At 35.5% G+C, this 17,900-nt stretch overlaps 2 protein-coding genes across 3 annotated transcripts; both read left to right on the top strand.

The window, feature by feature from the left end:
• Positions 1-1,048: 1,048 nt before the first annotated feature.
• On the top strand, positions 1,049-5,192 carry LOC128875666 (larval cuticle protein A2B-like). The gene is made up of 2 exons (XM_054121459.1): positions 1,049-3,476; positions 4,085-5,192. The coding sequence occupies exons 1-2, from the start codon at positions 3,465-3,467 to the stop codon at positions 4,448-4,450; spliced, it is 378 nt and encodes a 125-aa protein (XP_053977434.1). The 5' UTR covers positions 1,049-3,464; the 3' UTR covers positions 4,451-5,192.
• Positions 5,193-8,600: 3,408 nt separating this feature from the next.
• Positions 8,601-16,952, top strand: LOC128875665 (alpha-protein kinase 1-like). Of its 2 annotated transcripts, none has more exons than XM_054121458.1 (2): positions 8,601-8,725; positions 12,501-16,952. In XM_054121458.1, the coding sequence occupies exons 1-2, from the start codon at positions 8,714-8,716 to the stop codon at positions 13,440-13,442; spliced, it is 954 nt and encodes a 317-aa protein (XP_053977433.1). In that variant the 5' UTR covers positions 8,601-8,713; the 3' UTR covers positions 13,443-16,952. The 2 variants fall into 2 exon arrangements, 1 of the variants encoding a protein (XP_053977433.1); XR_008456864.1 differs by lacking the exon at positions 8,601-8,725 and adding an exon at positions 11,990-12,265 and having other exon boundaries at positions 12,501-12,641.
• The last annotated feature ends 948 nt before the right edge of the window (positions 16,953-17,900 follow it).

Below are 17,900 nucleotides of genomic sequence, written 5' to 3'. Positions count from 1 at the left end.
TGTAAATGCTTGTCACTGACTTTTGACTTTCACTTTTAATTTGTTTATAGAGTTGCATTGACTTCAGTAGTTATGAACACTTCTCGAGATCTCAATTAATAGAATTATATAAACGAGTAGCGATGCCGCTACCTAGAAGAGAATTAGAAGACACACAGAATTCAGATACAAAGAAAAATAACGAAGAAAGAAGTTCAGTTAATGAGTCTCGTACAAATTCAGTTTCCTTGTAAGTAGAAATATTTGAAGTCAGGAAAATTTGTGTTACTTAATACTATGGAACTTAAAGTGTTTATAATCGATATGTAATATGTATGCAAAATGATTTAAGAGTTATAAGAGGTCAATGACTAAGTAAAATCCATTAACTAAGTAAATCCATTTTTATCTGTGTAACAACTTCTTAAATACTGTTGTAAATCATATGAAATAAACAGTAATTAAGATGTTTAAATCGTAACATATTTGTTTATGTTTTTAATATATAACTTGTTTAAAAAGTAATAAATTTGATACACAGTTTTGTTAGTAAATCATTGGTATGACTTAACTCTTTAATCAAGTATTATTTTGCTCAATGTCATCAATTTTCTTTATCTCGTAACATTTTTTATAGGAGTAGTATGAATGATACAAGCAAAAATATTAATCGAATGAAACCACTTCAAACTCCTTATACAACAAAATCGAAGTCTCCTACGACCGATTTAAGATGTACATCTAAGAAAATACATTTATATAATTCAAATAATAACAAACACTGCAGAAGTGGTGACAAATGTCTCAATAGTGAGAAGCTTGATGTATGTATTTTTACTTATGTGTATACAACAGTACTAAAAGTTATATAATTATAAATAGATTAGTGTAATGGAAATAAATGATATCAATAATGATAAAGTATTAATACAGATTATATTACAAACAATATTTGTCACTGTTCTTTAATGAATTCGTTTTCATGGATTAATTCAATAAAAATGAATTGTAAAACTATCATTTATTTCAGGAAACACCATTAAGGAAAAGACAGAAGATTACATGGCCCTAATATTATGACGATATAGAATGTTTATGGTGTATAAACATTACTTACTTTAATCTATACTCCTGTTTATATGATAAACTGCTATAAAGCCTAATAAGATATTTACAAATCCTCGTAAACCTTTTCTATATAATAATGAAATAAGTTTTATTAAAAACAATTTCATTTTACTGAGTAACGAATGATTTTAAATAAAGTAGCAACGTTGTTCCAGAACTTTCCTTGTATTATTTTTAAATAATTTAAAAATTTTATCGTTTTTAGTAATAAAATAATTGGACAAAGTATAATTTCCCTCTTTGCTTCATACCACATTATACACTTACAAATATAAAACTGTAATATAAGTGTTTTTATATTAACTGTGTATGGTCTAAAATAAAGGTAATATTGACTTGTATCAATGAGTCCTAGACAAGACTTAATTTTCAAAAGATATATTTGTATTGAAGAAAAACTCTAATTTATACATCATTTGATCAGGAAAAATGATTTCTAGTAACACTGAAAAAATTACGCATAAATTAGTCTTATTAAACAGTTTCACGTAACTGTAATTAATTAAATATCATTGTATAGTTTGATAATCATCAGGAAGTAATCGTATTACAAAACTTCAAAAAACCTAATCCGTAAATGGTTCCACAGATATATGATGAGTATTATTTAAAAATGCTATTAATACTTTTCATGCGTTGTGGAAATTTAAATTAAGCCATGTTATTGTATGTAGTTTACAAGATCTATGTGGTTAAAAAAAAGAAGAACGTTTTATGGCTAATACCGAATAAGGGGAAAAAGTTATTGAATCAAGACAATTCTATTTTATGCAACTAGTAACGCGTGCCATGAATTATACGCTGTATATCAGCTGGTACACAGAAGACCGAAGACCATAATATCAAATTTGAAAGCGAAATGCAAGCATTCCTGAGCGCATAGTCTCAGGCTGCTTGCGATTAGTATTCTCTGCGCTTTGTGTCTCGCATGACGGAAACGTTACACTTACAACTGGGCTTAAAACTACACCGAATTACGTAACAGTGAAAGCATACCGGTGGTCAGCAGGAAGAATTATTGACCGATTTTATCTCCATTTTCTTAACGTTACACGTTTCGTGATGCTTATCCTTTTTTCCAGTAACTCGAAGATTGAAAATAAATTTTTATATGAACGATTATTCTGGACGTCTAGAATTTTTAACTGATTCTATGAAAAAAAAAATGGCGAAGTGATTCAGAAGAGAATTTAAAGATCGTATTCGTAGAAATTGGAGTGAGAAATTAGGACATTAGGAATGAAAAGTTTTAATGTGTTCAATATTGCGATATTTTGATCAAATGTTTAATTTATGTAATAGATTGTAAGATTTTAAGAAGATGGCCTCTGGCGCTCTATGCGCAATTTACAGATCCAGAGGGGATTTTCTTAGAGTAGAACTATATTTGCATATATTTTCTTTATCTGTATACATTACTTTCTTTAAACAGTTTTAAATAAGTGCATCAATGCGTACATTATTTTAATTTGATTAATATGCGTATCAATAACATGAATAGTAATGTGTGCATAGTATTGGGGTAGTACTAATAAACGAGTAGTCTTTCAGATTTATTTCTAAACGAAGTAAATCACCTACAGTGAAAAGATTTATTGTAATATATTTGAAATATAGTAGACCTATATTTGCAGATCGACTGGGCGTTTAATAATGTGTTCTTTATCTGTATATATTACTTTCCTTAACCAGTTTTAAATATGTGCATCAATGCGTACATTATTTTTATTTTATTAATATGTGTATCAATAGCATAAATAGTCAACTCACAACTAACTGAAAATATATACAGTGCATTTCCAAGAAAATGAATACAAATTGTAATTTTAACACACTGCTTGTGTGAATCTTAAAGCCCTAGAAAAACATTTTCTGACTCTGTACGTAACATACATATACAATTCTATAAGTAATGTGTGCATAGTATTAGGGTAGTAATAGTAAACGGGTAGTCTTTCAGATTTGTTGGACTGTATTCGGGCAATATTTGATTCCTGTCAGTTGGAAATCTTTGCTTTTAACAGTTTCTACGTTTAGAAGTCGATTATTTTGTACAAAAAGTACCGTGTAATTTGGGGGATAGTACGCTTTGGAGACATTGAAAGCTGTCCCCCTCGGTGCACACATGTGGAGAGTCGAAAACGAGAGCGAAACTTTTGCTTCGACGACGGAGGCGTGTCACGTACAAAAGTTCTCGAGGCTGTTTGCGATGCATCGAGGGCTGCGATGAGCATCGATTCACGTACGACAAACGACCACCCTGTGGTTCCTATAAATACCTTTGTCACTGGAACCCGAACAGTCAGTTCCCTTCTTCACTTTCGTTCGACCATAACGTTACATTGTACTCGATCAACATGGTTATCAAGGTGAGAATGACATTTGGTTCTTTGTTTCATTAGCTTTCACATTCAGTAGTGCCTTCGTTATGTGGACGAATTGGGAGACAAAAGAGTTCTGATAAAAGAAGTTTCATATGATAGAACAACAAAATGGTTGACGTTCAATTTTACTCCATTTTTAAAACAAACTTATATGAAATGCTCTTTCTTTTTAGTAAAATAAAAGAAATGGTTTTGAGAAACAGCAAATACGTTACATTGAGTAATTCAGTTTTTGATTTTATACATATGACTCTTTTTTTTAATGTACAGATATAATTGAATTATGAAAATACTATACAAAGCTATAATTACTTATCACTGATCGTTAAATATAAAGTTTTAAAATTGTATGATTAAACAATGGACGTAGAGGACTTCATCGAATGTTTACTATGTGTAATAGATACCAATAAGCCAACTCACAACTAGCTGAGAATATATACAGTCCATTTCCAAGGAAATGAATACAAATCCTGTTTTTGACACACTGCTTATGTGAATCTTAAAGGCCTAGAAAAACATTTTCAGAATCTGTACGTAACATACATATACAATTCTATTATTATTAATATTATTGGCTGGTTACGTTGCAGAAAGTAATGATCCTGATGGCGATTGGAGTTTTCGCGACGTGCAGAGGTGCCGCAGTTGCCGTGCCAGCTTTGCCAGTGGCCAAGTTCGCGCCGGTGGATTCAGGCCTGAATTATGATCCTCACCCGCAGTACACTTATGCCTACGACGTACAAGACAGCCTAACCGGGGATTCGAAGAGCCAACACGAGACAAGGAATGGCGATGTTGTCAGTGGCAGTTACAGTTTTATCGAGGCTGATGGTACAAGGAGGATCGTCGAGTACACGGCGGATCCTCTGAATGGATTCAACGCCGTTGTGCACAGGGAACCGGTGGCGGTCATAAAACCCGCTGTCAAGGTTGCTCCTGTCCTTTTCCACCCTTAAGGATTACCAGCATTGGACCAAAATCTGTTATCTGCTCAAGGCCATCGCTGTCTCCACTCTATACTGCATCTGGTTGCATCTCCATACTGCATCTGCCTCTATTTTTCATCTTCCCTCTCAATCTCTTCGACATCTCTTCCATAGTGTAGTCCCTAAGTTACGGGCTTCCTTGGAAAATGTTCAAAAGAGGAAACGAGACAAACATATCGGCAAACTTCAGGCTTATTCGAGGCCCAGGGTTTTCCCCGTCTCTGCCGATAACCAACATCTCCCATGGCAATGTTGATATTATTCAATTGTAACTCGGAGGAAGATACGTTTGCTTTTGTTTATGCTTGACTAGTCATCTCATAATGTACATATTGTAACGATTTTGTAATTACACGTTTGTATTAAAGTTTTTTTGTAAAACAGATTTGTTTACCCTTCATCTGCGTTTTCCTTTAATGTACCACACGGAATGTAATGCTGCAATGTTGCGAGAATATTGCTGCAATATTCCTGCATGATTGGTAATATTGCTGCAATGTTCCTGCAATATTGGTAATATTGCTGTAATGTTCCTGTAATATTGGTAATACTCCTGTGACGTACTGCAATATTGCTTGTCGTACGAGACTGTCTATTACAGGCTAAATGTAAAAAGTGTTATTTATTTTGCATCCCTAAGATTTTATAATGTTATTAATTAACAAATTTGATTTGTAACATGTATCTAGAATGCTTTATGATAGACTTTCAATTCCTTTTTGTAGATCTGTGGTTGGCAACTTTCTTTGACTCTGACTCGATGAACAATATTGGTTTTCGCAAGTTCGTAGTATTTTTTAACACACCCATAAAGTTGAAACATGCAAATAGGCACGTCCAATATATGTAAAAGATTAATTAATACGAAAATAAAGGTTTACTTTTTATTTTAATTACTGATTTGGTTTCCTAGTTTTGTAATATCTAACTATAATAAATATTGATCGATATTAGTTATTTTTAAGAGAACTAATATTCATTATTACTAATATTCGGAATCACATTCTACGTGAAAAGATGCCCAACTTTTGTTTCAAACATTTTCTTGTAGGTTTAATATTTCTTAAGGTATTTAGCTGATTTTTCGTGTTTATGTCATAGATAATTTTGTTTTTCTATTAAAATGACAACATTACTTTCTTCTGGAAGGTTTTATATTTCATTTCATTTGGAGGAAAGAAAGGAAGAAGGGGCGAAAAAAAGAAACAAAGAAAGAGGAGAAGGAAAGAAAGGAAGAAGAGAAGAGGAAAAGAAAGAAAAAAGGAAGGAAGGAAGGAAGGAAAGGAAGAAGAGAAGGAAGAAAGGAAGGAAAGAAGGAAAGAAAGAAAGAAAGGGGGAAGTAAAGGAAGAAAGAAAGAAGGAAAGACAGACAGACAGAAAGAAGAAAGAAGGAAAGAAAGAAAGAAAGAAAGAAAGAAAGAAAGAAAGAGGGAAGTAAAGGAAGAAGAAAAGGAGGAAAGACAGACAGACAGACAGACAGAAAGAAGAAAGAAGGAAAGAAAGGAAGAAGGAAAGAAAGAAAGAAAGAGGGAAAGAAAGAAAGAAAGAAAGAAAGAAAGAGGGAAGTAAAGGAAGAAGGAAAGACAGACAGACAGACAGACAGACAGACAGAAAGAAGAAAGAAGGAAAGAAAGGAAGAAAGAAACACATGTTTCTTTCCAATATTGGTTTACTGGTATTGCGTTAATTTCGGTTACGCTTGAAATTTGAGTGGAATCGAATTGTAAGTGGTCGCATCATTTGTATGCCGATACATCAAACAGCGTCATTCGAGGTTGTCCGCCGAAATTACGAAAGGGAGTGAATTTTATGTATACGCTCATTGTGTCCCTTCTTTGCTTTCCCAACTAGTACGTTTTCACACCATCGACACATCATGAATTCTAAGAGTAACGCTATAAACAACGTTGGGAATAATACCACAAAATAGTTTTCAGTACTTCAATGATAATCTGAATTAATGTCGACTGGATGGTTCGGTACCAGAGAATAGAATATCGTTTTGCATCAGACACTTTTAATATCGCATAAAAATATTGATATGTCCACCGTGAGAATTGTATGAATTTAAAGAAGTCGTTACTATAATAATTTTTCTTATTAGGTACTCGTAGTTACTAAATATTGTTTACTGGATTTTAATTATTTAGTATATTATTTACTACTACTCCTGTATTCAATGGCAGGCTATTACCAATTTTCTCTATTTTGTGTGGATAAATAATTATTGTAATTTTAATTATTTAGAATATTTATGACTATATGATAATGATATGATAATATGATACTAAAATTTAAAATCCTACAAAAGGGAGTTCAAAGGCAAACTTTTGCATATCTCTCTGTATTAATCAATGCTTCTGGATCTGTCATATAATATTATTTTCTGCTTTTACTTCAATACGTATGATGGTATAATTAAAGAAGTATACACAAACAACTTTTTCATAGTTACTTTTAAAGATACATAAATACTAGTAAGATCATTTTCTTTTTAACATAGTGTTTAGAAACACGTCTATAAATTTCATATATTTTATGTCATCTCCTGTCCTCTAAGAAGATATCTTTTCTCTCCCAATTACTTATAATTAGACTGCGGATCTTTATGCAAAATAAAATCTTGGCAAACGTATCTACAAAAATTGAACCTAAATAGGAATTTATTCTATTTTGCAAATATTATAACATGAACTTTGTTATCAATCTTTTTTATATTTTTGCATATTGTTTGCATTTTGTAGTTTCTTACACATTCAAATTTCCTATAAATGCATAAAGATCCTCAGTCTACTTATAATGCTTTTGCCTAATTATGGTGATGATAAATGTTTTTTTTTATTATAGAGAAATAATGGAAATATACTCTATAATATATCTGAATTGGGAATGTATTCGTGCAACCAATACCCCAATTGGGTTAATCCCCTTAAGGCAAGCCTTCTTCTTGAAGGAGTTGATCATTTGATTGATACGTAAAGCAGTTTTTGTACAATACAATAGAATAGAGAATAAAGTACGAAGAATAAATCTCAAGATTTATTCATTAATATATCTGAAAAATTATTGTGGCCAGATTTATTCATATAACACGTCATTCTCATTCTTAATTTAATGAAACTAATACTTTTTTCATTTATTCAAGAAAATAAAAGTGAAGAATAAATTTGTTCATGCATTTATTAGAAACTTATAGAATGCATGATGTATGTATGTTATAAATATATAAAATGCATAAAGCCATTACAGCTTTTCCATGGACTCATCATATACTTATGAAAGAATGAGAACATGAGTTTTTCTTATTTTTACAGATTTTTCATACATTTCTTATCTATACTAGTATTATGCATAAATTTCCAAACTCTCCATTACATGTCCTTCCACATATTCCAAACTTACAACAATGTACATGAATGTCCCTCCCCCCCCCCTATTTCTACAAACTTCTAATATCTTTGTTATAAACTTATCATACAAACGAATTTCTCTCATATTCATATAAATATTCCATCCATTCCTCACAAACATATAAAACCCATAAATTTCCAAAACTCCTCACCCCTTTTCCTCGCCAAATACTTAAAAACCCTTCAAATTTTCTCGCTTTTCCCCAACCATTTCCATCTCTAAGCGTGCCATCCATCCATGAGCGGCCAAGCAAAGGGTTGAGAAACGTATGGTGTACCCGCTGGGCGTAGATCGAACATCGCCGTAGCGTCACGTAAATGTTAATCGATAACGATCGCGCAACAAGTCGAACTTTTGGCAACGTAGACTGCTCGCCAAGGTGGAGGGTTAGCCCGAGTTGGTCAGCTCCGTGGCGCGTTGCTCGCGGTTTCGTCGTACGACCTCGAAGCCGGTTGCTCCTATGTATCTTCGACGTATTGGCATACAAGTCGCGTGTATGCGATATGAAGAAACATAAGCGCGGCATGCTCATCGTTGTCGTCGCCGTGTTACACACGGCTACGTTTATGAGGAGGTCAATCCGATGGCTAAACAAAGAGGATTCGGCGGATTCATTCTTTCGAATGAAAGAAGGGGAGAGTAAGTGGGGGCGGTGTGTATGCGTGTGTAGAACGGGTGTCTTGGTCGCGAGTTTGGGTGCAAGGAATAGCTCGGTTATTGCTGACGGATGACACGAAAACAACGACGGTCATCACCTGTATAAAAGTACGAGGAATCTTACTCTGAACCATCAGTCTTCTGGCGATCCTCTTGCAAATCAACATGGCTGGAAAGGTAAGGAAAGCGTTCCTCGATACGACACTCGATGGCTTTGCATTGCGATCAATTGCGGTCCTCGAACTTAATTCGCGTCGGGGATCCACCGGTCGAGGGGAACCCCGAACGGAAGCTACATAGTGCACGGATTTCCGGATGGCATCTCGACCCTTTCGCGCTGGCTTTCGATTCCTCCCTTAACACGTTGACTGCCACACTCATTTGCATGGAAGTCTCCAGAACTAAAATTTCGTCTAGAGACAATTAGAAACTATAGAATCTAATATTTGTCGTATTACTTATTTTTTAATTCTCATCAAAATTAACGAATACTATCCAGACCTGCTTTCATCAATAGTTAGTTCTTTAAATTATTTGTTGAAGTTCTTTAGTAAAAAGGGTGACGGTCATATGGGTGACGTGGCGTTTAATGTGTTAATGTGTTAAGGACATTGAGCTTTATCCTAACTGGAGTGTGAACTGCGAGAGAGAAGCCGGTCCGAGAGAGATGCAAGATGAGTGGTTCCGGTACTAATATTATCCTATACCAAATTTATGTGTGGAGGGAGAACAGACTCCTCTTTATTTGAATTTCGCGGCACTCTAGGAATTATTTACAGATTTGAACATTATTTCCTTTTTATTTATATATAAAACGATAGAAACATTAATAATAATGACACAATAATGAAATAGTATACACAATTTACATACCATAATTTAGATCATACAAATATATACAGCTTGGTATAGACCTAAATTTTATTATTTGTCACAATTCAATTTATATTGTATTTATCTAATTTTATGCGGAAAAGAATCTGAAAGTAACTCACTCGACAATACTCAGCGATGCTCGCGTATGTTATGTTACGGCGTACGTTTGTTCCCCCTCTACAAATAAATTTGCTATAGGGAACCACCCATTTTGCATTTCTCTCGGACCTTCGTCGCCTCTACTTCTTCCTACAGTTGTTTACACTCCAGTTAGGATAGAGCTCAATGTTTGCATTGCGATCAATTGCGGTCCTCGAACTTAATTCGCATCGGGGATCCACCGGTCGAGGGGAACCCCGAACGGCAGCTACATAGTGTACGGATTTCCGGATGGCATCTCGACCCTTTCGCGCTGGCTTTCGATTCCTCCCTTAAGGGTGCGCAGGAGTCGGAACTAAACTCCGAGGTGACTTCAGCGACAATTGCGAAAAAAATAAGAAGCTCGCAAGGATAGATAGATCTTTTTCTTCTTCATGAATTTTTATTGAAGCGATAACAATTTTATTTACATTTTCTATTATAAATTCTTGTTTGTCTTTTTCAATTTTACAAAAATCTTTGTCAGACGATCTAGTGGAACGTCTAAGAAATGAATGGTTTCACGGTGGGCACGATAACTCAAATCAGGTTCAAGCTAGAACAGTGAAACAAAATTAATTAGTTTCTTTAGTCCAGAAACTAGTGAAATACATAGCCGTTTTTAAAAATATACATTTTTAATATAATTGTATCGTTTCAAAGTAAAACATACAAAAGCCTAAAATGACCAGAGATGAGAAAAATTTTAGGCTTCAAATAAATTTGAAGTTTGCCGATGTGTTTGTCTCGTTTCCTTCTTTGGAAAATGTCCAAAAGAGGAAACGAGACAAACATGTCGGCAAACTTCAAATTTATTCGAAGCCTAGGGTTTTTTGCCCATCTCTGTCTGTCACAGCATCATTGGAGAGAGAAGGCAGAGATGGGCAAAACCCTAGGCTTCGGATAAATCTGAAGTTTGTCGATACATTTGTCTCGTTCCCTCTTTGGAACATTTTCCAAAGAAGGAAACGAGACAAACGCATCGGCAAACTTCAAATTTATTCGAAGTCTAGGGTTTTGCCCATCACTGCTGCGCACCCTTAACCTCTCAGGACACTGTTGTCAACTTGAGGGGTTTGTCCCCAGATTTAGGGGGAAAACGTATTAACGGGGTGTTTTTTAGGGGTTTAAATTGTATAGGGGAATTTTTGAGGAACAAATTTCGTAGAAGAATTTGTTTAGGGGTTTTCTAATGTCAGCGCCATTCGTTAAGGTAGTTGTTCACCGTTGATATTTTGAGTTAATTGACCATCTAGTTTAGGAGATGTATGATTAATCAAAATACGAAAATATGTTAAGAAGAAGTAAATTGTTAAGAAGTAGATGTTCTTAAATTATAGAACATGGAGCTCAAATATTTTCCCAGTCGCATCGGACCCCAAATACGAAAACATGTAAACTAGATAGTCAATTACCTCAAGATTTCGTAGGACTATTATTTGGCAATGGCACGCATGTAAATATGATTTCTTTGTAATTTTTACAAAATTATTTACGAGATTTCGATTGTTTGAGAAATAATGTTGGTTCATTAAGTTCCAGAGATTTCTTCCTGCTTCTGTTATATCGTGAAAGTTAGTAAAATTACATGAATTTTTAGACAAATTCTATAACGTTTTTTGCATTATACAATTTGTTTATCATATTATCGAAAACTACGAACTAATATTGTTGATTCTAATTTAGGAAGAAAAATTTTGTATCTTTTGTATGAAAGATTCTGAATTGTACAGAAATATCAAGACGTTACCGACAAATAGTTTATAAATTACAGCTTATGTTAATTTGTATAATGTATAATGTTGTTATTATCGTTTCTCTTTTGCGGACGTCATTAATAACATTTCCTTTACTCTATAATTTTGTATTATATTTATTTGTATAATATAAATCTTACGACCATGCTTATACATTATCCAGTTTGCTCTAACAATAAGCAATAACTCACATACATGCCTGCCAACGCACACACAAAACCTAGTTACCAACTAAAGGAAGCCATTATCCCTATAACATATAAATAAGGATATTATACATTCTCATTAACACGGGAATGAAATAGGAATATAATAAATAAATAAATAAAGCATATTAGGGGGGAAAAAGAATGTAGGGGGTTTAAAGCCAAATTTAGGGTTTTTTTTAACTTGCGTCGGGGGCAATCGTTCTTTACTAGTTGGGAACAGTGGCGCACCCTTAACCCCTCAGGATCGACATCACTATAGTGTGAAGGGCAAAACCCTAGACTTCAAATAAATCTGAAGTTTGCCGATAAATTTTCTCGTTTCCTTCTTTGTAAAATGTTCAAAAGAGGAAACGAGACAAACACATCGGCAAACTTCAGATTTATTCGAAGCCTAGGGATTTTCCCATCACCGGTCAAGCGCAATCGTTCTCTATGGTTGGCAACAGTGGCGCGCACTCTTAACCTCTTAGGAAATGTGACATTTCTTTTGATCGATACAATATTTTCGTTTGCATCAGCTTCTTTTTGTGATCGAAGTAACAAGCCACATAATTAAATGAGCTATTTAATTATTTTTATGCTACATTTATAAAATACAATGACACCACTATAGTGACTTTCGCGAATGTCATCTTACTTAACGATGCGCCACAGTGGCTTACTTCTTCCACGTAATTCGCATCGACCTCTGCCATACAAATAAACATCCCCGCGCAAAATTCAGCCGCGCCTAAAAGGTAAATCATCCATTTCTCGACAATTACGGCATTCCACAGGTAAGAGCATGGAAAGCACCGAGGAGGATTGCGGAGAGTCTTGTGTGTGCGGAGACGATACTAATTCGGCACCTTTAAATTCGTGAAAGTCTAGCGTCTCACGTTCCGCATTTAAAGCGTTTAGGCATTCTAGAAAAGCCACATGCACGCCTGGTAATTACGTGAAACGGTACTAATAGGTAATTTGAAATTTCAGCTCGTCGTACTCTTAAGCTTGGCGGCTGTTACGAAGGGAGCCTTGGTGGCCACATTGCCAGCAGTACCTGCTCCCGTCGTGGGAGCCGTGCCTGCGGCGAAACTCGAGGAATTGGACGCGATTCCCCAATACAGTTTTGCGTACGACGTCCAGGATGCTGTCACAGGGGACTCGAAGGCTCAGTACGAGACTAGGAACGGCGACATAGTGCAGGGTAGCTACAGCTTGATTGAAGCAGACGGTACCCGTCGCATCGTGGAATACACGGCAGACCCAATAAACGGATTCAACGCAGTAGTCAGTCGGGAACCAGCCACAGCTCTGGCTGCCATTGCTGCCCCATTGGCGTCCTACGCACCTGGCATCGTTCCAGCAGCAGCAGGCGCACCTGTTTTCCCTGCACCACCTGCACCAGCGCCAGCGATCCCCGCTGCTGGACCAGACTCTGACGTCGAGGTCGTTGAAGCTAGATCCGGTCCCCTGGTCGCAGCTGCGCCGACAACGCGCGACCAACAGCTTCGACAGCAACAGGAACAACAGCTGCAACAACTGCGCGAACTCGAGAGGCAGCAACGGGAACAGCAGCAGCAGCAGCTCAGGCAGCAGCAGCAGCTCCAACAACAGTCCAGACTGCAGTTGCAGCAGCAGATTCAATCGAGACAACAGGATAGGCTGGATCAAGGAAGGAGACAACAAGAACAAGAGCAACCCCAGAGACTGCAGCAGGCTCGATCACAGGAACAACAACAAGATGCACCAGTGAAGGCTGTTGCTGCCCCGGTGCAGGTGCCCATTGCTCAACGACTGGTTGGACTACCTCCAGCAAACGTCATCACCAGCTACGCCAACTACCCCTTCGCCTACGCCTACACGTCTTCCTATTCCTCGCCTTTGGCATACGCAGCGCCCATCTCTTACGCACCTGCCGCTCCAATTCTTTGAAATGTTTTTTTTTATTTTTAATTTGAATTGTTATCGCACACGACCGCAAAATTGATATCGATGTTTGACTTACAAAGCTCGAAATAAATCTCGCTTTCGATCACCTGCGGAGTAGCCGGTTTATGTACTCGAGTTCCTGTGATTTATTTCTTAACGATTCTCAGCTCTGTTATCAGCGTACTTTATCCGAGAAATCTGTAAAGTTTGTATTATCTGTAAAGTATATAATATTTGACAAATAATCTCGCGAATGTTTCCAGTGGCGAATAAAAGACGAACAGATTTTAATTTTAAGTGGAGAATTGTATTTCGTGATGGAGGAATAAACATTTGTTCCAATGAATGTTTAATGGAACAGAGTTGCGAACAAATTCCTGCACGTTCATTTTATTCGCCGTTTTTCGTTCGAGTAAAGTTTCAACTACCTCTGATTCTTTCGAGATTCGTGGGAGTATTACATCTCGCAAGGAAATGAAATATTCATGAGAAAGTAACGAGTTGAACTACTTTATGTATGTAATGAGTGTACAATGTATATACTCAAACACCAAACTAAATTTAAGTTTACTGTTCGATCGATTACAGTGGAGTACATTAAAGTTCAGATAACTTGTTTTATATTTTCGATCATTACTTCGACTAACGATAGAAGAAAGTACAATCAGTGAAAGATAATATAAATATCAATTAAAGTTATAAATTATATAAATATCACGTTAAATGTGAAATTTCCTTATAATTTAATATTTTCGTTTGCATCAACTTCTTTTTGTGATCCGAAGTAACAAGCCACATAATTAAACAAGCTGTTTAATTTTTTCATACTACATTTATAAAATACACGAAGTAATAAATGTGTATCTACATACACTCGTGAATATAAGTATTCGAGTAATTTTGCGCTGCACCATTTACTTTTGTAAATTATTCAAGATTGCTTAAAACCGGTCTCCTCGTTTTCACATTTCGCATTTACAATTCCAAGAACTCTATTTTCACGTAACTTGGCCGAAATAAATTTTTGTTTGTACAATTGCGCAAAATTCAACGAATGTACTATTTTTGGACATTTTTACTAGCGACGATAACTGATAAATGTTTGGTTTCGTATCTCGTTCGTTATCCTCTTCGAGCAGCCGTTCCAGTTCTACCAATTCCGAGAAAAAGTTCTTCGCTCGTGCTTTGCATATTGATAATTGGTGGTCTCAATTTTCAACATTATGCGGGCCACTGTCGTATTGCGAAATCCATACAGCGAGTGACTTTAGTAGTTGACCACTTCGCAATTTTTACTTTGACGCTTTGCAATTTTGTTTGTGACGAACTAATTAAGGGACAATTTATATTAACACTTTATCTACCGAGCTACTTAGAAACAGTCTTTAATTCAAAAAAGAATTTTCTATACTAGCATGTGCCAATACAAGCTGATAATAATTTCTCAATACTGTTACTAGATACATTGAAAGCCAAGTCTGTTTCCAAACATTGAACATTGTAAGTAGACAACCATCAACACAGTAAATAAATTCGAATAGCTAAATACTGCAGTTAAAAAGCCTATAAATAGGCTCCCGGTAAATAAAGTGTTAAGATATTGAGTTCAGTTATTAAAAAATAGTAAATAGTAAAAGTGACTCCTTTTTTCACGAATATTTATTGGAGAAGATACATTTAACGCGCAATGGGACATTAATATTATATACCTATCTTTCGATTTACATTGATTACTCAAATTCCGTGTAGAAATCATAATTTTTGTAATAAAGAACCGACAAATTGAAAATTACTTGAGAATTACATTTACGTATTCCAAGAACAGTAGAAATGGAAAAAGAAAAAATACCAGTCTATAAAATAACAAATACATAAAGGTAAATTTAATCATTTTAATTTTCATTTCTACTTTAACTAGTACATTCCAAGCGTCAGAATATTAAAGTAATCCCAAAAGTAGACATTGGTTTGTGCGTGATTCATTTTATAACAAACTTAATTAAATACATTAAATTAATACATTAACTTTATATTTGATAATGAAACTACATTTAGATATATAATAATATGTACCTTAAAGAATTTTTATTGAAACGATAACAATTTTATTTACACTTTTTATTATAATTTCTTATTTTTTTTTCAATTTTACAAAATCTTTTTCAAACGATTTAGTGGAACGTCTAAAAAATAAATGATCTTGCGGTGGGCACGATAATTCAAATCAGGTTCAAGCTAGAACAGTGAAACAAAATTAATTAGTTTCCTTAGTCCAAAAATTAGTGAAATACATAGTTGTTTTCAAAAATATACATTTTCAATAAAATTGTATTGTTTCAAAGTAAAACACACAAAAGCCTAAAATTACGGTTAATGTTGGACAAAAAAATACAAATATTAATATAACAATAAAATTTTACCTATTTCACTAAAAAAAACATATGATGAGTACATAAAAAGAGATTCGAGTCGATCGATTGAAAATTTGATGGAGAGTTTCAGGATGTATAAACCCATTCTTATTATATAATTATATTTATTAGAGATAATAAAGAAGAAGAATATATGTGAGAACGTCGAACATAAAACTTACCTGATATCATAAAACTGTGCCAACCTACCAACTTATTAAAACAAAAGATAACTAAAACTAACTCTCGTGGGTGATCAGTACTACCAACAAAATTCCCGAGACTACAGTGACCATCGATTTTTGAAAATGCTGTTTCGAGAAAAACGCTTTCAAAGTTTTCGTTACGTTGATGCGCTCCTCTCTAATGTTCGAAACTGTTCGTTGATATCGATTTCTAATTATCGGGATATCATTTTCGTATACAGGGTGTCCCAGGGAGGTCCTTCAAAGGGGTGGTTCGGGAGGTGATTTGAAACAACTTTTTCCTTAGCGAATATGTCCGAGGCTTCGTTGAGGAGATAATAACGGAAAACACTGATCAATTAGAGTGCGTAGCCTACCCTACCTCGACCAATCAGAGAGCGAGTATGCTTGTGGAACGCCCGCGGTAGCATACGCTACGCGCTAGATGGCCGCGCTCCGATTGGTCGGGGTAGCGAAGGCTACGCGCTAGGCGGCTGCGCTCATAGGCTACCGCGGCCGCTCCACCGGCATACTCACGCTCTGATTGGTCAGTGTTTTCCGTTAATATCTCCTTAACGAAGGCTCAGACAACATTTTCACTAAGAAAAAGGTTGTTTCAAATCACCTCCCGAACCATCCCTTTCAAGGTGTTACAATATTTTTGGGACACCCTGTATATGTGTAAAGAAAAAGTAGGTGTTGACCGGCTGCTTTTAAAAATAATCACACGAAAGCAACACTAACGAAAAAGTGGAAAACAGTGTGAAGAAAAGATTAAGGGCTACAATATTAAAGGATCGACAAAACCGTGTAAATAAACTTTTAATGTCGTTTCTTTGTTTTTCAGGTAGGATAGGGTAGTTATAATGTAAAAATGTACAAATGTAAATGTATGTTAGGATAAATAAAAACTTTGTTCTTCAGAGCAACACAATTACTTTAGGTTATTTTGTCTGTTCCTATTAATAAGGATAAATTGTCTTACATATGTATAGAAAGTACTGTGTGGAACCAAAAAATCGATTTTTTGAAACAACCAAAGTGGTGTAACCCCTTAATTACTTCAGACACAAATCATAAATTGTTCCAGTACGAAAGTTAACCAATTGGTTACATTAATGTATTTTCAAATCGTTGTAATATTGATACTCGGATTCCCAATTTGCAATGTTGCAATATTATTATTGCGTCCGAGTATTTTCATTCCGTTGGTCTCGTCGCTACCGACATTTGCATCGAGGAAAAAAGGGGAAAAGATTTATTTGTTATTCACATGGATCCGCGGGGCCGTTTCTTTCTGGATTACGTAGAAGTTCACGGCGGGGCCAGTGTCCTCGTAATTTCTATACCGACGACACAATCGGTTACGTCGCGCGACCTACCTGACCGCGCATAGGCGTAATAAGTAAAAGCGTCGCGAATAACGTCGATCAATGTCACAGACGTGCAAGATCGATCACTCGTCACGTTCATCCGTGAGCTTCGATTAATCGACGCCCGTGGTTACGCAAGCTCTCGTTACGAAGCGACGCGCACTCCGTTTGCGCAAGAAACGTACGGCGCATGCGCGTATATACGCAACCATGTTAACACGGTTTGACCCAGGGCAGGGCAGGCGTTTTAACTACGCATTATACGGTAATTCAGCAGTTTATTAAAATACAAGGTATATTAAAATAGTTAGTGTTGAGGTTTAGCGAGGAAAAAAATAAAAACGTGCGCAGTTATTTAGCTTTCGTTGAAAATAATATAAAGAAAATATATTCTGCTTTGTAATTAATTTGATACACTGAAATTGCACTCGGTGTCCGCAATTATTATGCACAATGCTCTTTGATATGAAATAGGTTCTCAAACCACGTTTT

This window comes from Hylaeus volcanicus, chromosome 4, assembly GCF_026283585.1.
Source record: "Hylaeus volcanicus isolate JK05 chromosome 4, UHH_iyHylVolc1.0_haploid, whole genome shotgun sequence".
Classification (NCBI taxonomy): Eukaryota; Metazoa; Arthropoda; class Insecta; order Hymenoptera; family Colletidae; genus Hylaeus; species Hylaeus volcanicus.
This window is presented reverse-complemented; position numbering and strand designations above follow the sequence as displayed.